This window comes from Lampris incognitus, chromosome 3, assembly GCF_029633865.1.
Source record: "Lampris incognitus isolate fLamInc1 chromosome 3, fLamInc1.hap2, whole genome shotgun sequence".
Taxonomy (NCBI): Eukaryota; Metazoa; Chordata; class Actinopteri; order Lampriformes; family Lampridae; genus Lampris; species Lampris incognitus.
In genome coordinates, this window is record NC_079213.1 from 111,989,459 (window position 1) to 112,012,698 (window position 23,240).

General features: G+C 47.0%; 1 protein-coding gene across 1 annotated transcript in view; it reads right to left on the reverse strand.

Moving 5' to 3' along the window:
• Positions 1-23,240, reverse strand: part of LOC130109963 (disks large homolog 1-like) — a 202,741-nt gene that overhangs the window by 170,692 nt on the left and 8,809 nt on the right. The window contains 2 exon segments of the mRNA XM_056276928.1: positions 10,375-10,486; positions 13,198-14,119. Coding sequence (XP_056132903.1) covers positions 10,375-10,486; positions 13,198-14,119 — 1,034 coding nt within the window.

Below are 23,240 nucleotides of genomic sequence, written 5' to 3' on the forward strand. Positions count from 1 at the left end.
AACAATGCACTGACTGCAGGTGTCCCCACCCTCATAAACAATGCACTGACTGCAGGTGTCCCCACCCTTATACACAATGCACTGACTGCAGGTGTCCCCACCCTTATACACAATGCACTGACTGCAGGTGTCCCCACCTTTATAAACAATGCACTGACTGCAGGTGTCCCCACCCTTATACACAATGCACTGACTGCAGGTGTCCCCACCTTTATAAACAATGCACTGACTGCAGGTGTCCCCACCCTTATACACAATGCACTGACTGCAGGTGTCCCCACCCTTATACACAATGCACTGACTGCAGGTGTCCCCACCCTTATACACAATGCACTGACTGCAGGTGTCCCCACCCTTATAAACAACACAGTGACTGCAGGTGTCCCCACCTTTATAAACAATGCACTGACTGCAGGTGTCCCCACCCTTATAAACAACACAGTGACTGCAGGTGTCCCCACCTTTATAAACAATGCACTGACTGCAGGTACCCCCACCCTTATAAACAATGCACTGACTGCAGGTGTCCCCACCCTTATAAACAATGCACTTACTGCAGGTGTCCCCACCCTTATAAACAATACACTGACTGCAGGTGTCCCCACCCTTATACACAATGCACTTACTGCAGGTGTCCCCACCCTTATACACAATGCACTGACTGCAGGTGTCCCCACCTTTATAAACAATACAGTGGCTGCAGGTGTCCCCACCCTTATAAACAATACAGTGACTGCAGGTGTCCCCACCCTTATACACAATGCACTTACTGCAGGTGTCCCCATCCTTATAAACAATACACTGACTGCAGGTGTCCCCACCCTTATACACAATGCACTTACTGCAGGTGTCCCCACCCTTATAAACAATACACTGACTGCAGGTGTCCCCACCCTTATACACAATGCACTTACTGCAGGTGTCCCCACCCTTATAAACAATGCACTTACTGCAGGTGTCCCCACCCTTATAAACAATGGACTGACTGCAGGTGTCCCCACCCTCATAAACAATACAGTGACTGCAGGTGTCCCCACCCTTATAAACAATACACTGACTGCAGGTGTCCCCACCCTCATAAACAATACACTGACTGCAGGTGTCCCCACCCTTATAAACAATGCACTTACTGCAGGTGTCCCCACCCTTATAAACAATACACTGACTGCAGGTGTCCCCACCCTTATAAACAATAGACTGACTGCAGGTGTCCCCACCCTCATAAACAATGCACTGACTGCAGGTGTCCCCACCCTTATAAACAATGCACTGACTGCAGGTGTCCCCACCCTTATAAACAACACAGTGACTGCAGGTGTCCCCACCCTTATAAACAATGCACTGACTGCAGGTGTCCCCACCCTTATACACAATGCACTGACTGCAGGTGTCCCCACCCTTATACACAATGCACTGACTGCAGGTGTCCCCACCTTTATAAACAATACAGTGGCTGCAGGTGTCCCCACCCTTATAAACAATACAGTGACTGCAGGTGTCCCCACCCTCATAAACAATGCACTGACTGCAGGTGTCCCCACCCTTATAAACAATACAGCGGCATAACGACCCAAACCAGTGACCAGTTTCATATGCAAATTACCGTGACCATTAACTAGTTTCAATGGCCATGTGTACTATTCACAGAGGACTGGGGAATGGTTGCAATCACAGCATTGTTAAATGGTGACAGATGTACCCTTAGCCCCCCCCCCCCCCGGTTCAGGGATGCTATCTGTTCTTAACCTGTTGGTAGGCAGTAATGAACAGCACACTCAGAACACTATGGATGTTGTGGACAAGGTGAGGGACATCATTATGGAGGGGGATGAAACAATGGTCTGTTATGATGTTAAGTCTCTCTCCCTGTGTGTTCCTGTTGATGAAGCAGTGGAGGTGGTCCATATGAAATTACAAAACAACCCCACCCTTAGCAATAGGACCACCCTTAACACTGACCAAATGTGTCTGCTCCTGAAGCTGTGTCTTCAGTCCACGTACTTCACATACAGGGGGCAGCACTATAGGCAGAAGCATGGGTGTGCTGTAGGTTCTCCAGTCTCACCTGTAGTGGCCAACTTGTATATGGAGGAAGTGGAGAGGAGGCTCCAATCCAGGGACACCACCTAGCCATTGGTTCAGATTTGTGAACGACACCTGGGTTAAAATTAAATCTGAGGATGTAGCACATTTCACCGACCACATGAACTCTGTGGACACCACATCAAGTTCACCAGGGAGGATGTGGAACATGACAGCTCAGCCTTCTGACACTGTGAAACTGCAACTGGTGATGGAGGACATTTGATTAGTGATGTTTACTGTAAAGGTGGCACGGTGGTGCAGTGGTTAGCACGGTTGCCTCACCGCAATAAGGTCCTGGGTTCGAGCCCCGGGGTAGTCCAACCTTGGGGGTCGTCCCGGGTCGTCCTCTGTGTGGAGTTTGCATGTTCTTCCCATGTCTGCGTGGGTTTCCTCCGGGTGCTCCAGTTTCCTCCCACAGTCCAAAGACATGTAGGTCAGGTGACTCGGCCGTACTAAACTGCCCCTAGGTGTGTGTGTGTGTGTGGACCCTGTGATGGCCTGGCGGCCTATCCAGGGTGTCTCCCCACCTGCCATCCAATGACTGCTGGGATGGGATCGGCTCCGGCATCCCCGTGACCCTGAGAGCAGGATAAGTGGTTTGGATAATGGATGGATGTTTACCGTAAATCAACACACACTGGTCAGTACTGAAGGTTTGACTCTCATCATCCACTGGAGCACAAACTAGGAGTCATCAGGACGCTGAACCACCGAGCTGACAACGTCCCCACTGACACAGCGGCTGGGGACGGGGAGAATTCCCACATTAAACAGGTCCTGGTTAAGTGTGGTTATCCTAACTGTGCATTTGTCAAAGCCAGGAAGACGCCCAGACAGTGTACCAGCTGATCGAAGACAGGAGAAGGACACCAGCTGTCTCAGAGTAAACCAGTGGTGATTTCATATGTGGCAGAAGTGTCAGAAAAGCTGAGACATGTATTTTCCAAACACGGCGTTTCAGTCGCTTTCAAATCCCAAAACACACTGCGCCAGAAATTGGTCCCCCCCAAGAATCGGGTCCTCTGGCACAAACAGAGCAATATAGTGTACACTGTTAAGTACCAGGAGGATTGCCGTGACTTGTACACCAGGGAAACCAAACAGATGCTGGCCAAGAGGATGGTACAACACAGGACAGCTACATGTCAGGCCAGGACTCCAAAGTCTACACCATCTACAGACCAAGACTCCACAGTCTACACCATCTACAGACCAGGACTCCACAGTCTACACTATCTACAGACCAGGATTCCACAGTCTACACCATCTACAGACCAGGACTCCACAGTCTACACCATCTACAGACCAGGACTCCACAGTCTACACCATCTACAGACCAGGTCTCCACAGTCTACACCATCTACAGGCCAGGACTCCACAGTCTACACCATCTACAGGCCAGGACTCCACAGTCTACACCATCTACAGGCCAGGACTCCACAGTCTACACCATCTACAGACCAGGACTCCACAGTCTACACCATCTACAGACCAGGAATCCACAGTCTACACCATCTACAGACCAGGATTCCACAGTCTACACCACCTACAGGCCTGTGGCCACTCTTTCAAGGATGAGGATGTGCCCATCCTTGATAGAGAGGAACGCTGGTTTGAACAGGGAGTCAAAGAGGCCACCTATGTGAAGAGGGAACAACCATTCCTGAACTGAGGGGGGGGTGGGCTAAGAGTACATCTGTCACCATCTTACACTGCTGTAATTGCAACCATTCCCCAGTCCTCTGTGAATAGTACCCATGGCCATACTAACTCTAGTTAATGGTCATGGCAATTTGCATATGAAACCGGTGGCTGGTTTCGGTCGTTAAGCCACTGTATTGTTTATAAGGGTGGGGACACCTGCAGTCAGTTGAGACTGAAGAGGTCACTTATGCTCCTTTTCCACTACATGGGACCGGCTCAACTCGACTCGACTCGCAGTGTCGTTTTCCATCACTGTAACAGCGCCCCCTCAGTGTAGCTGGTCTGCATTGATTTTGATACCCGCTCCAGTTTTTTTGGAACCTCGACAAAAGTGGTACCAGAAAAGTGGGAACAGTTACCAAAATGCCGGTACTTTCCAGTAATGGAAAACAAAAAAGTTGAGTCGAGTTGAGCCGGTACCATATAGTGGAAAAGGGGCATTAGATGAGTGGTCGAATGTTTCTCTCAGTAAACACTGTGTCCAGATGAACGGATTCAACTTTCTGTGAAGCCAAGAGGTTGTTAATCCATTACTGTATGTTTGTGTGAGTGTGTTTTGTGTGTTGGCTTATGTATATATGTGTGTGTGTATCATTTACATTATATTATTATAAATATTATCATTTACATAAATAAATTTGAGTATCCACACCAACTAACTAGTCAACCAGTCATTCAGTCAGTCAGTCAGTCAGTAACTGAGTGAAACAGCGTGCACACTAACAAACAAGCGTGAAAGCCTGCCCGCCATTTGAAGTGTGTGTCCCATCAACCTAGTTTCCAGCCTCTCTGGATGTCACGTGTTTCTCAGACTGACAGCTGAGCAGCAGTCCAGAATTCCCACTTGATTCTTGCTGCTGACAGACAGCCAACCAGGTTAGCCCTTCTTATTACAGCGACTCGTTCCATACAGCTATTAGCTTACAGCACAACGACAACACACCATGCATGCTATCCAACACCCGTTAACATGTTTAACATGGGGACTGATGAGCGCGTTATCAGTCACGTGGAAGGAGTATGGACTCCGCTGAATTGCAAGTCTCTTCTTTTTCCTATTAGATATTGTTCTGTCCACATCAGTGGTTACACGGACAGTAAGAATAATCTAAAATAAGTACACACTAACATCCAAAAGGAAAAGAAAATAATTGTCAAAAAGTAAACTGGAAAATACAACTAACCCAATTAGGAACACCGTGTATTTTATCCCCTTTAAAATGAGAAGCGTTGGTCTCAACATGTCTGTCTGGGTCTTCCTCACCTTGGTGGTGAGGATGCAGATGCAGTCCATCCTCGCTGGCCCGATCGGACACTTTCATCGAAACACTTCACAGCTGACACTTCCCCGTTCCTCCACTCGACCACGCGTGGCTGTTAGTAACATCTCTCGACCATCTGTCCTCTTCTTCCTTCATCCTTCAGTCTCCCCCTTCTCCTCCCTCCTTGCTGTCGCCATGTCCCCTCAACCCATCCTGAATCAGAGCAGCCAGAGCTAGCTCTCTGCAAAAATAGAGACCATCTCTGAAAAAATAAATGACAGCTGTCCCACTGTGGCTTCTTTGCCCTCTCGTCTTCCAGCTGTTGTCTTTACTTTATGGCAGCTGGTCACCGCCTTCTGATTTTGAGGAGCGCATGGCTCAGAACACACACACACACACACACACTCAAAAACGCACAGTCAGTGGATAGTTAAGAAGCTGTTGAAAACTCACTTGTTTTGTAAGCACTTTGTTCTGTAACGTGTTTGCCTTTTGTGCAGTTTTAATGTCCTTATATTGTTATTTTCTGTTTTTGTTTCTAAATTTCTATTTTCTTTAATGTTTTCATTGTACAGCACCTTGTAACGCTTGTTTCAAAAGGCACTTTATAAAGCTTATTTACTTACTTACACACACACACACACACACACACGCACACACACACACAAACACACACGCGCACACACACCCATAAAGACAAAGCCCCATTACACATACCTGCAAACTGACTCATGCAAAAGTGGGCACATAAACATGGACACACACAAGTTCGTTCTCACACCTACACATGCAAACATGTTGTCATGCAGAAACAAATGCACTCAAACACACAAAGAATGCTTCACTCATCTCTTTTATCGGGTCAGTCCCTCTTTCCCCACACAGCTTTCTCTCTCTCTCTCTCTCTCTCTCTCTCTCTCTCTCTCTCTCTCTCTCTCTCTCTGTTTGGCATGAGTTAGAAGGTTAAAGCAACAGAGCAGTGGATGCTCTACTTTTAACGACTGTGGGCCTTGGCTACAGTTGTGAATCATCTGCATCATTATGGTAATTTACTTTGTTTTTCTGTATAATATGTGTGAGTGGGAGCGTATAAAGATTTAATAGTAGTGGTCCAAGAATCGAACCTTGGGGTACCCCACACATAATACCCACTTTGTCTGAGGCAAAGTCTCCAATGGACACAAAGAACTGCCTATTCTGTTCTAATCTCTCTAGTAAAATAGCATGGCTAACAGTGTCAAAGGTGGTGCTGAGATCCAGGAGCACAAGAACAGAGAATTTATAAAAATCTGTGTTCACAGATATGCAGAGCATTCACATCTTTGATAAGTGCTGTTTCTGTGCTATGGTGAGATCGAAAACCTGATTGATAAATGGCTAGAAGGTCGTTTGATGTTAAATAGTTATTAAACTGAGAATAAACTTTTTTTCCAAGTATTTTCCTGAGGAATGGTAAATTGGAGATGGGTCTATGGTTGGCAATAACTGCCACATCAAGGTTGCTCTTCTTCATAAGTGATTTAATGACAGCTGTTTTAAGTGCTGCAGGAAATTACCTCACTGAAGAGAGCAGTTAATAACTTCTAATCCTGAGCTGCCCAACAATACTGTCTAGTTCTTTAAGGTCTAGCAGTGGTACTCACTAATTTTCTTAGGACAGACACTTATGAGTAAGACCATTCCTCAAAGAGCCACAGAGCTTGCAAAACATTTCGCAAATACATAGCTACACACATAGGCTATACGTCTACCCATGATCCCACGCTGTTACGTAGCCTACGTTCTTTGACGTATCTTCAGTATGCTGCCATCTGCTGGATAATTCATTTCAATGTGCTAAAACAGAACACAAACAGAACCTATAGAAAAGTAAGCTATAGCTTTGTTTTCATTGTTATCAGTGGATCTATATGAGGCGCAAAACAAAGTCTCATGAGCCGCGTAAAGAGTAACACTGGTCTAGAGGGTCAAAATAAGACTTGGCGCTAGTGATATTTCTGGAGAACTGGGGGGAAGATTCATTTCTGGATCATGAAGCACTAATGTTCTGTCTAATGGCAATAATTTTGTTATTGAAGAATGTAGCGAATTTCTCACATTTTTCAGTGGACAGCATCTCTCATTGGGTTCGAGATGGTGGATTAATAAGTTGATCAACAATAGAGAAGAGCACTTTACTATTGTTAATATTTTCATTAATGATTTTAGACAAAGACTGTCTGGCCTGTTTAATTTCTTTGTTGTAGTTATTCTTGTAGTGTTCTAGTCATCCTTGTAGATTTCATGGGGAATCTGAAGTTTAGTCTTTCTCTGTTTCTTTTCTTTTTCTTAGTCTGTCATTCTGCCTGGCGACACTCTCTCTTAAGTTTCTGTCTCTTAGTCTGTCATTCTGCCTGGCGACACTCTCTCTTAAGTTTCTTTCTCTTAGTCTGTCATTCTGCCTGGCGACACTCTCTCTTAAGTTTCTGTCTCTTAGTCTGTCATTATGCCTGGCGACACTCTCTCTTAAGTTTCTGTCTCTTAGTCTGTCATTCTGCCTGGTGACACTCTCTCTTAAGCTGCCTAACAACCACTCCATTTCTCCAGGGGGCTTTTTGTTTTTCTATGTTATAGTTTTAACAGGTGCAATGTTGTCAAAAGATATTTCATATTTTTAAGTTGAAGTTGATCACAAGATCCTCAGTTGGTGAAGTCCAGAGTATGCCCCTTATTGTCGGTGGGTCCAGAAACATGCTGAGTGAAGGCAAATGCCTCCAGTAAGCTAATTAGGTTTTTAACAGCGGGGTCTGTTTGACTGTCAGCATGAACATTAAAATCACCTGAGATGATGAAACAACCGTAGTCAGTGGAAACCTTGGACAGTAGCTCAAAAAATTCATCAAGAAAGCCATAGTTAGATTTTTGTGGCCAATAGACTAATTATTAGAATCGTAGCATTGCAATGTATAGAAAAAGCAAGGGATTCCAAAGACGTGAATTCCCCGAGGGGGATTTCTTTGCAGCTATAGGTATCACAGAAGACAGCAGCTATTCCACTTCCTCTCTTATCAGATCTGGTGATATGGATGATATGAAGCCAGGAGGTGCAGTCTCAATGAGAGCGACTGCACCATTTCTATCCAGCCAGGTCTCGGTCAGAAAGGTGAAGTCCAGGTTATGGGTACTTATAAGACCATTAACTAAAAATGACATTTGTTAGTGATATGATGTTTAATAAAGCCATTTTTATTGTCCAAGGTGCATGGCTTTGTGGGGGACTGATAATTGAAGTCCGAACTGGTAATAAATTGTTTAGATCCCTGTATGTCACAGGGACATTACGGAGTCTGTGTCTATGGTTTATCATTACAGGTATTAGTATCGCAGAGTGACAGTCATTAGTATGATGGATCGGACTCACCAAAGGACTGGAATAGGTGTAGTTTACCACAGAACTAAACTTGAAAGCATTCGGCCCCCGTGGAACAGCGTATCATGATTCAAGTGTCACGACTCAGTGTATTGTGATATATATATATATATATATATATATATATATATATATATACACATACACACACACACACACACACAATAATTTCATAAAGAAAATACCTCAATATGGTTAAAATCAGTGTAACTTGCCATAGCTACTGTGGTGCTGGAAACGTTTGCCGTTTTGCTGTTCAGTGCAGCTCTGTTACAATACTGCACCTGCCACCTAGTGGCTGGAAATGTGCACAACATAATGAACTAGTGCTGCCGTCACATCTCTTTGTGTGTAATCTTAAGAATCGATAATGTGTTTTTGAAAATCGCTACGATATCATGAAAAATAGCATCACATTAAATTTCTTACACCCTTACTAGCTATCACCACAGAGCCAATCTGTGCATTCCAGTTTCTCTGTGTTTGGTGAAACAGGCCACAGAAAAATCTTAATTACACATGATTACGATGATGACCCTCCAGCTACGCCTGTCTGTGCAGAATGTTTACTTCTCTGTTTTGCACGAGCCTGACAGGCGGGGGCCTGGAGGCTAATTAGACGCTCATGGGGTGCACCTGGGCCCAGCGAGTTAAAAAATACAGTCCCATAGACCAGCAGTGGCCACGCCAGCTCTTCCACCACAAACCCACTTTGGCTTATTTGGTTTGCATTCTCTTTTTCTGTTTGTGCCATACAACAGTCGCATCACGTATCATGCACGTACCCATTCCTGCCACATCTTACCTTCATCTTCTGATACTTAGAGCTTACTTTAGATAAATCATTAACATAAGCTTGGGCTTGGGTATTCTTTATTGTTAAAGAACAAAGAATACCCAAGTTACAATACTGTTACAATACTGCACCTGCCACCTAGTGGTTGGAGGTATAGTAAGCCTATAGTAGAGGCTGTGGTACAGTACTATACCACAGCCTCTACTGTGGTATAGTAAGAGGTTTGAGTTTGCTGAAAACAAGTAGTGCTTGCATCATATTAAAGGACAACAGCAGTATGAAGCAATGTAAGACAGTAACACACAAAATACTGCTGTCATATGAAGACAAACGCAGTATGAGGCAGCCACCAGTCAAACTGCCCGAGAACGTAAAAGCATTAAAACCATGTGAAAGAAATCAATAGATGGGTACAGTTGAATGAGACCACCTCAGGGCTCTTTCTAATAAGAGTTTGAATAGCACTTCATTTCATCCTTAATTTCATGTTGTGTAATAAAATGTGAGGCAACAATCAAGCAGCCAGTCCAGATATGATCACTGCCTCTATCCAGCTCATTCTGGCCTCTGCAGTCACCAGAAATGTCACCGAATCGTAAACCTTATCTTTGACAGCATATTCACCTCACAGCAAAACCACTTTAATGCAACCCTGAACAACACAGATGAGCTCTCCCAGCTGCAAACAACAAATAAGACACACAGCTAAGCAATCTACTCAAATGATTCCCCACAACGAGATCAGCAGAACAAATCCGAGGCAGCTGTTTGGAAAATCAGCAGCCAGTCCACACTGATCATGAGTTCCCTTGCGTATTGCTCTCTTGTGTGTAAAGGACACTTCATCATCTAAACAGCAGTGAAACTCTTTGGTCTCAAAATAAACCATTAATATCCATCAGAAAACAGTAATAATTCAATTCATGAAAGGCTGAAAATTTAGCGAAACAAGACCGTCATCCAACGTCACTACGGTATTTGTTGATCAAGCAACCACATCACACCACCTTGTGACCAGGTGCCATGCATACTGTATTTTGTTAAGAACTGTACTGTACACTGATTTCTGCAAGTTGGTTCATTGTACTAATGTAGAAGAACAATTAATGATCTCTTACCTTGTTGTAGGCAGACAGAGAGCCTGGCTGGAGAACTGAAGCTGACTTGGGCTTAGCGGGGGCATGGATCGGACTGGTGGAGGGGACTTTAACTGGGTCAGGGCTGCTTGGACTGGGATACAGACAGTAAACAAATGTACAGATGGAATGAATCATTCAATGTAACTATCTGCTCTTGGTTGTACAATATAAAAAAACAAACAAACAAACGCCAAAAGACCTGAACAATTCAAATAATGTCAATTACATCATTACATCATTTTGTGCTGTTGGTCAAGACCACTTCAGGTGAGACCAAATCCAAACCGAGTCATCAGGGTCCGAGTCAAGTCAGAGACCAAAGCTTATCGAGTCAGAGTTAAGTCCAAGTCTTTAAGGTGGCGAGTTCATCTCAAGACCAGTGGGGCCATAATCTATGTTAGCCATAAGACCGATGTTATGCTAACCTGCAGGTCCAATCTAACACCATAACTGTCCCTGTAGTAGTCTGCCATCATAGTAAAAGTCCAAATGGCACACACTTGTAACATCCAGGTTTTCCTCTTTCCTTCCGCCAAGGAAGAAATGTTTCATATTCCAATGTGTCATAAAGATGAATTATTATCAGTTATAATACAAATTACATTACACTGCATTTTTATTGAACTCCACAGAGGAAGTTTGATAATAATTTCAAAAATAAAAGTAAAAGTAAATTCAAGTCCTGTATTCAACCAGTCTTGAAAAACTGTCACGAGCTTCCACCATGAAAGTACGAGACCTTCGGAATGCGGACTGGAGACCAGGTGCATACTTGAGTGCTACAACTACTGTCTTATGATTTCTGTGCTCTGCATAACACAAAGGGAGTCACGGAACGCAGCCATGAAAAGGGCCTTAGACATGGACGTGCATGCAGTTTGGAGGCGTGGGGAAGAGACTGCTACAAAATCTGTAAATATAACTCAAAGTAATCCATCGCGCTCCCTCAAAGAAACCCTGCTGCGCTTCTGTGCACGTGAATGGGGCATCACAACATGCACACATCCGGTATACCTTATTCCCCAGGCTAAAACTCACAGCGGAGTATAAATCGCACCCCGCAAAAAACGGATTGTTGCGAGGGAAAAACAAGGGAGGGAGGGCGGATAAGTAGCTTCAGTGTATAAGTCGCATTTATAGGGTGGTACAATACAGAGCCCTGTTTTCTTGGTCCCGCTCCCGCTGGGGTCATGACCATCACCCCCCGCTCCCGCATTGTGTGTCCCCACTCCCACCTGCAAACATTCTGACCATTCATGAGTGCACAGTAGAGGTCCACTGACTCTGTGTCTCCTCCCACGCGGCAGGGAAACACATTATTTTACTGTGTAGTGTTAACAAAGATGATGTGACGCTCTCTGAGGGGAGGCTGACTGCCTCGCACGCTGAAAGCCCTGCCCTGCGGCAAAGTGCCACACATCTCTGGGTAGGGCCTTGTTTAATGTGTGCAGGGGGAAGTGCTTCATCTTTGACGAAGAGGCCGGGCAGAACGGAGCAGGTATGTCGCCTCAACCCTGAGGCGCCAGATTTGTGCCCGTTGTGGATCGAGACTTTTGCACGTGTCGCAACTAACAAAGTCCAGTGTGTTTCCGTCAGTAACCACTGAGAAAGGTTTCCAGATGCCACACTTGCCTTGCTCGTCTTTTCTTTTGTGTGGTAGTGACCTGCTTCCAGATTCATTTGCTGACTCCATCGCACTTCAGCTTTTGACTGCCCACAGCGACGTTAAGACCACCCGCTCCCGCGAGACTTGCGTGCATGGGACCCCCAATCCCAATGCGGTCCTCTCATACAGCATTTTCAATTGAATCACAAGATTAAACAATGCCAACTAGTGGCCCTAGTTGGAATGCAGTGTATTCGTTTGACAAAATTACATTTAATACATCGCTTTGGAATATAAATCACAGGGCCAGCCAGACGAGTAAACAAACAAACAAACAAACAAACAAACAAAAACAGCTATTTATATTGCGGGAAATACGTTATGCACATGGGTTTGCTGTGCGGGACAGGGAAAGAAATGTGGAAACGACCAGCACCACAGAAGACAAGTGAGCCAAAAAGACAAGAGTCAGAGGAAGACAGAAGAAGAAAAACTCGGGAAACGGCCATTTACATTCTGTCTTCATAAATGTAGTCGGTTAAAGAAACTTTCTTAGAAAAACTTATTAACTTTCTATCATTTCCTCGCAGTAAGAATGAGTTTTTAAAAAAAAACTGAATAAAAATATGAAAAAATAGAAATAAATCCCAGAAAGCCGAAAATGGGGTAAAAAATGCAAGAAAAATGTGTGAAAATATAAAATGTATTTCACAGGTCTATTTCCAGTTGACCCTGAGCCTGCTACTGCTTCATTCCTGGCTGATTAAAGCCGGTATGAGGCAATATGAAATGTCCACCGCAATTCTACCAAGAACACCTTCTGAACTCGCCTCAGAGGGGGGCTGACAGAGGGGACCCCAGTGATGGCAGGCCTGCTATAGGGGAGATGTAATACGGGAGGTCATGAGCTCGATATAGACAAGCCAGGTGATTTATGTAATACGAGAAGACTCATCAGGTCCTGGACAAAAAACTGTCAGCTAGTAATTTTCTGATTTGGCTGTTGTTGTTTCGTTTGTTTTTGTTTTTAGTGTGTACGGGTATATGTACATGCTTTTGTACTGTATCACGGAAAAAGCCTTGGAATCTAATGTGTGTCTTTGTCTGTCTCACCAGCCATTGTGCTGTCTTTCTTTGTATGTTCCTTCTTGTGTCCTTCTTAAAATATGATTTTGATTAAAGAAAAAAAAACATACCTCAAATATGATCCTTTGGCCACGGGCCCACAGAAGTTGACTTTTCCTGGGCTGGGGCTGGTTGGGCTAAGGGTGACTTTGGCCAAGCTGATACTGGCGTTGGGGCTGCTGGGAGAATTGATGGCAGAGGACCTGAGGACCGGGGCTGCCTCGGCCGGGTCCCGGGTGGCGGCGGGTGCAGTCGAGGTCGGGGTGATGACTTCACCTGGGGTTGAGGTACAGACTACTCTGTCTGGGCTCGGGCCAGTAGTAGGAGGAGTGCTAGTGGGAGTGAGTTCTTCCGGGCTAGCTGGCGCGACGAGGCCTTGGATAGTACCGAAGACGAGGGCTGAGACAGTACCGAGGCTGTGGGCGGGCGAGACAGGTTCAGATGCGGCAGATGAGATAGTGGCGCTCTCCGGAGGGAGGATGGTGGTGGTCACAGGATAAGGTTTCCCCGCTCCATTCAACAACACTTCAGGTGATGATTTAGAGGAAGAGGAGGTGGCAAAGGGATCCACTCCATTCACTATGACTCCAGAAGAGTTGGGAGTGGAGGGAGAGGAGATTTTAGAAGATCCAGCCACAACTGAGTTGGAGGCTCCAGGTTGGACAGGAGGAGGAGGAGCGCGGTACTTGACTTTCACTGGCTGTGTTTGAGGTATACTAGACTGGGTTGTAGTGCTGGAGGACTTAGCACCTGCGGGTCCCACCGGGATGGGTGGGGCAGGAGATTTGACTGATTTACGTCTGGGAGTAAGAGACTCGGGATGAGCCTGTTCTCCACGGGGAGGGGAGCTAGGAGGAGCAGACGCTGGCAGAGTGGGGTTTGGGAGTTCAGCTGGCTGGCCGGAGGAGGCAGGAAGCTCCACCGGAACATCTGGCTGGTCTGCAGAAAGGTGGCGCTCTCCCTGGAGGGTCAACTCATAGTACTCCTGAATGTCTGGGTGGGGGGTGGGTGGGGTGGAGATAAATAGGGAAAAAGAGAAAAGAAAATAATGAGGGTGCAGAAACATGCGAGAATTGATTAATCAATGAAAGGCAGGATGAATAAATTAATGAATTAATGGAGGGATGGCTGGATGGATGAATGAATGAATTATGTCCCAGTCAATTATTCATTTACGGATGAATGAATGATTGCACGAACAATTAAATGAATAAATGAATGAGTGAATGGATGAATGAACAGACAGATGGATGCATGAACTATTTATTCATCCACTGGGGTAGTGAGGAATGAAGTTCCCCAAATGATGTGGAGCAACTCAAAATAGAAAACATCCGCTGCCTTTCCAACCAGTTTAAAGTAATTTCATACTGACTCAGAGGTAAGGAAAAAGACGAGACAGACAGACGTATAGATAGAGAGATTCATTCATTCAGTCATTCATTTTCACCTGACCTACATGTCTTTGGACTGTGGGAGGAAACCCGTGCAGACACGGGGAGAACATGCAAACTCCACACAGAGGACGACCCCCAAGGTTGGACAACCCCGGGACTCGAACCCAGGACCTTTATGCTGTGAGGTGACCGCGCTAACCACCGTGCCGCCCCGATAGAGATTATTAAAGGAAAATAATTCCCCCTGCCAGGACAAGCAAATGTCGCCCTCTAGTTTAAAGTGGAACAGTGCAGATGAGGGAGAGACACCATAAGAGAAGCAGCAGACCGTTTGTCTTTGTCCCCAACCCCCAAACCAAGCAGCAGACTCAGCAGGACAGCGGGACGACCGCCCGGCCAGGGTACCGAATCCCTCCGTCTGACGGACCAGTTTCGGTCCCACCTAGACGCACGCTGTGCCTAGTGTTTGTCTGGGGGGTTGTGCGCGCATGCGAGTGTGTGAAAGGTCATCTTCACGACTGTGAACCCTCACCCACTGCCTCACTCAACCAATATACTACGATATCTCACCCACTGATTCAGTTGGCAAGAGTCATACAGTACTCTACAGTACAGAGGGGCTCGAACTTAATTCGCCTGCTGTTCTGTAATTTACTAAACTCTACTGTGTTCTCTTGTCAAACCCCCCCCCCCAAAAAAATCAAAACTCACTTGAAAATGGTTCTAAACCACTGGTCTTTTGGCGCCCTCTAGTGGTGTCGTGACGTTTCTGCTCCCGTAATGGTGTACTTAATAGATGAGTGACAGTTTGACAAGTTTGCACTGAATCTGGAGAAGATCTACTGCCCTATCAATACCCCCCCCCTTTCTTTCTATTTACCCCCCCCCTTCTACTTACTCCACCTAACCTCTGACCAGACGTACTTACCCAAACATAACAGACCGCTCAGAATAGTTTGGTCAGTTTCAACAAGGGACCCACAGCTTGGGGAAGAGAGAATCTAGGTTTTGGAAGAGGGGAGGAGAGGAGGACGCTCAAGAGACGGGTAATAATGAAAAACTGTGGTGAAAAATTTGCCCCCCACAGCACAAAACAGAGTGTCCATGTGCAAGGCTATGTGGTGGTGGGGGTGGTGGTGGTGGTGGTGGTGGTGGTGGGGGGGGGGTACACGCTTGTGCGTGTGCATGCAAATACAAGTTGGGTTTTTTCGGCTTCTGTGCTTCTGTGTCAGCATATTCCTTCACACGTGCGGCATCAGCGCCTCCCCCCACCACCCCCACCACCACCACCCCTCCAGCAGGCCGTGGAAAATCACTACGTAGTAGCAGCGACTCAAGACTTACTTCTGAAACGGGGCATAAAGAAACGGACGACGTAAAAGTGCTGAACTTCATGTGTAGTGAACAAGAACATGTGAGCATACACACACACACACACACACACACACACACACACACACACACACACACACACACACACACACACACACACACACACACACACACACACACACACACAGCTAGAGCAGTAGATAACGTCAGCCAGACACACAAGACAATCAAAAGTGCAAAGACCAAAAGTGTGGGAGTGGCAGACTAGCAGGTGGAACCAGGAACTTGGAACCAGTTTACCTTCACACATTCACTCACTCACTCACACACTCACACACACACACACACACACACACACACACACACACTCTCTCTCTCTCTCTTCTGGTTGTTTGCACAACCATAAATAACAATTTACAACAAGAAGAAGGAGCCAGTTGATCAACTTCCTGCACACAGTTTCTGTGACTTCGTGTCCGACTCTCTCGCGAGCAAAGCATCCACCACTTCCAGTCCTGCTGCTCACACCGACCCGGCCCAGTCCTGCTGCTCACACCAACCCGGCCCAGTTTGCTGCTCACACCTACCCGGCCCAGTCCTGCTGCTCACACCTACCCGGCCCAGTCTGCTACACTGCTGCTCACACCGACCCGGCCCAGTCCTGCTGCTCACACCTACCCGGCCCAGTCCTGCTGCTCACACCTACCCGGCCCAGTCTGCTGCTCACACCGACCCGGCCCAGTCCTGCTGCTCACACCTACCCGGCCCAGTCTGCTACACTGCTGCTCACACCTACCCGGCCCAGTTTGCTGCTCACACCGACCCGGCCCAGTCCTGCTGCTCACACCGACCCGGCCCAGTCCTGCTGCTCACACCTACCCGGCCCAGTCTGCTACACTGCTGCTCACACCTACCCGGCCCAGTTTGCTGCTCACACCGACCCGGCCCAGTCCTGCTGCTCACACCTACCCGGCCCAGTCTGCTGCTCACACCGACCCGGCCCAGTCCTGCTGCTCACACCGACCCGGCCCAGTCTGCTGCTCACACCTACCCGGCCCAGTCCTGCTGCTCACACCTACCCGGCCCAGTCCTGCTGCTCACACCTACCCGGCCCAGTCTGCTGCTCACACCTACCCGGCCCAGTCCTGCTGCTCACACCGACCCGGCCCAGTCTGCTGCTCACACCTACCCGGCCCAGTCTGCTGCTCACACCTACCCGGCCCAGTCTGCTGCTCACACCTACCCGGCCCAGTCCTGCTGCTCACACCTACCCGGCCCAGTCTGCTGCTCACACCTACCCGGCCCAGTCTGCTACACTGCTGCTCACACCTACCCGGCCCAGTCTGCTACACTGCTGCTCACACCTACCCGGCCCAGTCTGCTACACTGCTGCTCACACCTACCCGGCCCAGTCTGCTACGCTGCTGCTCACACCTACCCGGCCCAGTCTGCTACACTGACTGCTGCTCACACCTACCCGGCCCAGTCTGCTACACTGACTGCTGCTCACACCTACCCGGCCCAGTCTGCTACACTGACTGCTGCTCACACCTACCCGGCCCAGTCTGCTACGCTGCTGCTCACACCTACCCGGCCCAGTCTGCTGCTCACACCTACCCGGCCCAGTCTGCTACGCTGCTGCTCACACCTACCCGGCCCAGTCTGCTACACTGTGCTGTGGAAGACTTCAATGCAAAAACCAAGCCCACTTAACAGTGAATTGACATGTAATTGACCTTTCGCAAAGTCCCGCCCCCCTTAGTTACTGTTGCTATGCCCTTCAAGCATTTCAGAACCATCCAGGAAGTAGCTGGAAAACACCAAAACACGAAGGAAGAAATCAGCGCATTCCCAGAGAAAATAAGTGCTGTATTTTGGGGTAATTCATCCTTAATATCATCCCATGAAAGGCAGGGGGGGCTACAGTATGCGGTGGCGGGATACGTTCAGAATATTAACAGTAAAACTGACTTGCCTGGACTCCGGGCTGCCGGGGGGGGACTGTAATGGAGGGTAAAGCTTACCGGTCGCAATCAAAGAATGAGAAACCCCACCAACTAATCCTGAAGCACACTGTGGACCAGCTGTGCTCTTGCCCTGCAGGGTAAGTTACATATTTCAGCTGTTATCGGTATATTTTTAATAATCCACTGTCAACATCCCCGTATTATAGTGTTGATTTTGGCCAAGGTTCCCCGTAGCGTTCTTTTATCCAGGCTTTTCCGGGGGTACTGTATGGGCTCCTGGGGGTCGCTGAGTGGCGGGTCCCCACCTGGAGCTCCCAGAGGGGGAGAAACGTTTAAAATAGGCCAGATATGGGGAGGTCAGACTGGCCAGAGACCATCCCAGCCCACCCTCCCCGCGGGTCTTGATGCTCTGAAATGAAAGGTGGAACCTGGCTAACCTGTGACTAGCATAACAAAGCTATGTTAGTGGGCTAGCTGTCATTAGCTATCATTAAATTAGGTATCTCTGGCCACAGACTAAGCTGGTTACGTTCATCAGGTACATTAATAATGTTATTTTGTTAGTCAGTAACATGTTGATATGCTGATAATGGTAATAATCATTGTGTGGGTAAAAGTAACAGTAATAATACGTTAGCTGTATTAGCTATCAATATTAACTAGTAGCTAGCTTAGCTTGGAGCAGACAGGTATTTGTGTTGATTCTGGATGGATTAAGCTGGCCATGGGGTCTGCTATACTGCCAAATCTATTGCCCACATTGCGCTTCTTGCGTTCTGGGTTTCGGGAAGGGAAAGAAAATGACACCCCTCCAAACTTTTCACATATCTAATCTCCGGTCTGCAGATCCCATAGGCACACCGTTTCAGCATTTTGCTGCGTTTTTGAAAGCTTGACGGACCTCCCTCTCATAGAAACCGTTGCTAAGGTAGGATTGGACAAGCACCGTTCTGGGGCGGTACTTTGCGAAAGGTCAACTGCCAAATTATTGCAAAGTTACCCCACCAAGGGAAAAAAGTTACCCCACCAAGGGAAAAAAGTTACCCCACCAAGGGAAAAAAGTTACCCCACCAAGGGAAAAGAAATACCAAGACTTGAAATGAGCAAACCAGCTTCCTTTTTATTTCTTGGCGGTAAAGACAAAGTTAAGTCTGCTCCCTGACCAGTGACTGCCATACTATGCGGCCGGACCTGCTATGCTAGGCTGTTTCTTAGCCTGATGCGAGACGGGAAAAAGCCGGGGTGTCAGTATTTACAACCACCACCTCCCCTCGCCTTCTCTGTAGAAATTTCGAGGAAGGCACTAAAGGATGATACACAACCTTGCACATCGAGGCCAGTTTGGTGCTGCCAAACTGCTTCACGGACCTTCGAAACATGCATGCCCCAGCAAAGGAGGTCAACACCCCGGCTGCCTCTGCACAGTGATGCCGGCCCTCACACACAAGACAACCTCTGCAGCGACAACAACACAGCAGCCTCCTCCTCTGTGGAGGTGTGCGTCTCAGAATCAGAATCAGAATCAACTTAATTGGCCACGTGTACCTATGCACACGAGGAATTTGACTCCGGTTCACAGCAGCTTCTAGCACTTGCATACATCACTCACGCGCACACGCACAGGTGTGCGCGCATGCACACACACACACAAACACACACACAAAAGCAAAACATATACAAAAAAGACAAAAAACAGAAGAAATAAATGGGACAGGACATTGGAGGCAAGCATGTCTGCACAACAAGTGTGTCGCTACTACACAGAGCTTAGTTATGGGAGAGTAATCAATAACCCATGTGCTATACCATACTGCCCACACACTATATCATATACCAGTACCACAACCCCACAACCCATCATGCCCATATCCAACGCTATATACTCCCACTATATTACACTATATTATGTTGTGTACCAGAAGTATACACTATATATTCACCTACCATCCACCACACAATTACATACACCCTATGTTACAACCACAACAATAACCGCCATCATTTTAACCAGTATACAGCAGTTGTATGTGTATTTACAATTGCACATTTGCAATGCACAAGCACTTGTGTTGCACAACTGGGACAGTCTCTGCAAAGTTCCGTAAGGGGAACAGCACATTCAAGCATTGTAGCGACACACAGCCAGAGACTTGAGAGACAGGAGGATGGAAAACTGGACCGCTCTTTCAAGACTGTAGCGGATTCGGGGGGGGGGGGGGCATCCCTCGAACCGCCGCAGCCAGGACGCGAACCTGTGTCTCCCGCACCACGTCTCCCGACGTTAGCTAGTCGACTAAAGGGTCCGACCCGTTAGCCAGGGGCCAGCGAGTCTAGTCATCCGTGGTCGTTACCTCTACCCCCCCCCCCCCATCCGCAGAGCGCATCCCCGTGCTTCAGCATATCAGCTCCCTCACCCCTCTGGGCGCACGCCCTTCCGATGGCCTCACGGTCTCACCATCCCACTTCTGACGCCAGTGTAGTGGATTCGGGGGGCAGCTTGGGAACCGCCGCCACAACCGGGAAGCGAACCCGGGTCGCCCGCACCGCGCTAACCACCCAACTAAAGGGTCCGACCCGTTAGCCAAGGGGTAGCGAGGCTATTTATCCGCGCACATTACAATAGCAGACAAAGAAATTGGGAGCCAAAGACTATTCATTAAAAAAACGAGATTAATGCTTTTGATTATGAGATTTTACAAACATATCTCTGTAGCATGGAGAATAAGGTGTGATCCCAACTCCTGCCCGCTGGGTTTTTAGCAGGGTGGTAGGACAGGACGGCCTAGCTAGTATTGTTAGCACAGCTTAGTGGTAGCTCTTTAGGACAGACTTGGAAACGCATTCTCCCGATTCACCATATGAATAAGTTAAAGCTGATGGAGGGGATATTTCACGGTTATCACCTTTTACAATGGGGCAGCGTCCATGAGCTATTTGTAGCCCTTCCCGGGCGGAAGCAGAAGCTCCGCGGCAAACGGAAGTCAGACATCGGATGCACTAGACCACATTACAAGTAAGCAGTTTGTTGTCGTTTTCTTCGTTTTTTGCGTAATTTTTTGCCGTTTTCACCGAGTTCCTCTACTGTGCCATGGTGTACATAAAACATCGCTGCTATGGGGAATGCAATAGTGACTCCAGATACGCGGATAGTCCACATAGGGTGGGTGTATGGTTCCTTAATTTTTGGAAACCCGAGCAGCAGCTGGAGAAGTGTTCACACTGGATCAGAGCTTGCGGCCGTCCGCACGAGCAACTCAACATTAACAAAGTCCATAAAATGACGTTCATCTGTACCAAGCATTTTGTTGGAGGAGAAGGACGGACGGATGATCCCCCTGATCGGTTCCAGCACGTTATTGTCAAGAGCAGGTGGGTTTGATGTTGAGCGCACACACCGTTCTTTGTGATGTTTTTCCAACAAGCTAAGGTAAAGGCCCGCGCACACGCTGCACACAGAGGGAAACTTATTTTTGACCCGACTAACTTACATTACTTGCATGACCTTCCTACCTGAGTATGATCCATTACATATGTGATTGGCTAGTTGTGTAACTTAATATGACATAATACTTGGTATGTCTTGTAGGCACAATACAAGAGAAAACAGTAGATAAATACCAAACACTACAAAACTCAGTTTAATATTAATCATAATGTTAACCTAATTACCTACCATATATTCATATAATGGAAAGTGCTCAAAAGTATGATTCACACATGGCAAAATAATAATAATAATAATGATATTAAAATAAATCAAAACATTTTTGAACACCGATTACACACACTGTGTGTGTTACTGCCTTGTGCATTACTGGGGCCGTATTGTTATAGTAGTGCTTGTGGCCATGTCTGGTTACTGCAATACTCTCCAACTTGCTTATGTACTTTTCTCCAGGTGCGCAAATTTTCAAGGAAGAGAAAATCCCAAGCATGGCGTGACAATCCTGCCTCGCAGTCCAAAAGATCTGCAGACAATGACGTTGTTTCGTCGATGAATGCAGCGCTAGGCGGCAGCTCCTCGGTCAAAGCTGAAGAACCTGGAGACATGGATGATGGAGTTCGCCATGACGGTGACGACGGAGAGACTGCTAATGAAAACATCAGTGCATGAGGGGAGGCAGTTTGGGCTGAACACTCATATTCCCATCAGCCTCGTTTTGTTGACAAGGGCACACAAACCAATGATGAAGTTAAGGACAATGGCACTCAGACTGTGTATACACACTGTGCATTGAGTGCCACAAAAGCCAAAGTTGGACTCCTCTAATGGTCCAGGGAAAGATTCCCCTCTCTTGAGTCTGAGTGCTGTCAAAGACAACAACACACTGATGAGACATTTCACTGGTCTCACATACCTACACTTCCTGGCTCTGTTCATTTTCTTGGGCCTGCTGTTAATTAGCTCGAGTATTGGCGGGGTAAGACAGTGGACACCGAATCTGAAGGTGACAGCTGTGCCCCCTGTGGCACCAAACCTATTGACTGCCTGTTCATGCGTTTAGTGCGACTGAAGCGTGGATACTGCATGGTCCCCATGGGTTATGTGTTCAAAATGTCACAGTGCAGAGCTCGGAGAATACTCCCAACTTGTTTGCAATTTATGTACCATTACTTTGATGACTTGCGTGATCGCGTGTCCCCCAGTCGAGCGCATCTGAAAATATGCATGCCCAGATGTCTTGTGAAACTCTTTTATGCTGTAAACATGGAAAATGAATAAACAGAATTCTCAAAAATAAATAAATAAATAAATAACACCTTTTTTTTAAATATAGTCCCAGTATTTCAGACCACTTAAATTATTGGGACAAGTGAACATCATAAAATAAAATAAAATATTAAAAAGTTAATAAAAGCTAATAAAACAAGTCCCTTAATTTAACGGTAATCAAGCGTTCATAAAACCATGAGCAGGGGGGGGGGTGTAATTGGTACTTTGTCCCAGTGCTCCCTGGCCAGTCCGCTACTGACAGGGTCAATAATAGAAGCTAAACAAGCTGTACTTTAACCTCATATGACATTGTCTGATTTCAAATCTGAATGTATGTAGTAGCCTACATAGCCAAATGAAGAGAAAATGGGAAACCATGTGCTGTGTGATGGCTGACACCCTGCCCCGCCCCCTCAACTAACCGGTCAATCAACTCCTGTTTTCTGCCTGCCCTCGGCAGTCCACGACACTGCAACCATCTTTTTAGTTGCAGGTTACTGTGCGCCTCAACCTCCGATGTGAACTTTGCACCGGGAACATCACTCGGGGTTAATATAATCGGATTTACGGCAGCATATTGACCCTTTGCACGTGACGTCACGTCCCACTCGCGGGGAATATGAACGCCATGACGGACGGCAGAAGATCAGTCGAGTTCGCCTCCTCGAACAGAGCTTTGCCGGGTTTCGAGGGAGGCTGTCCCC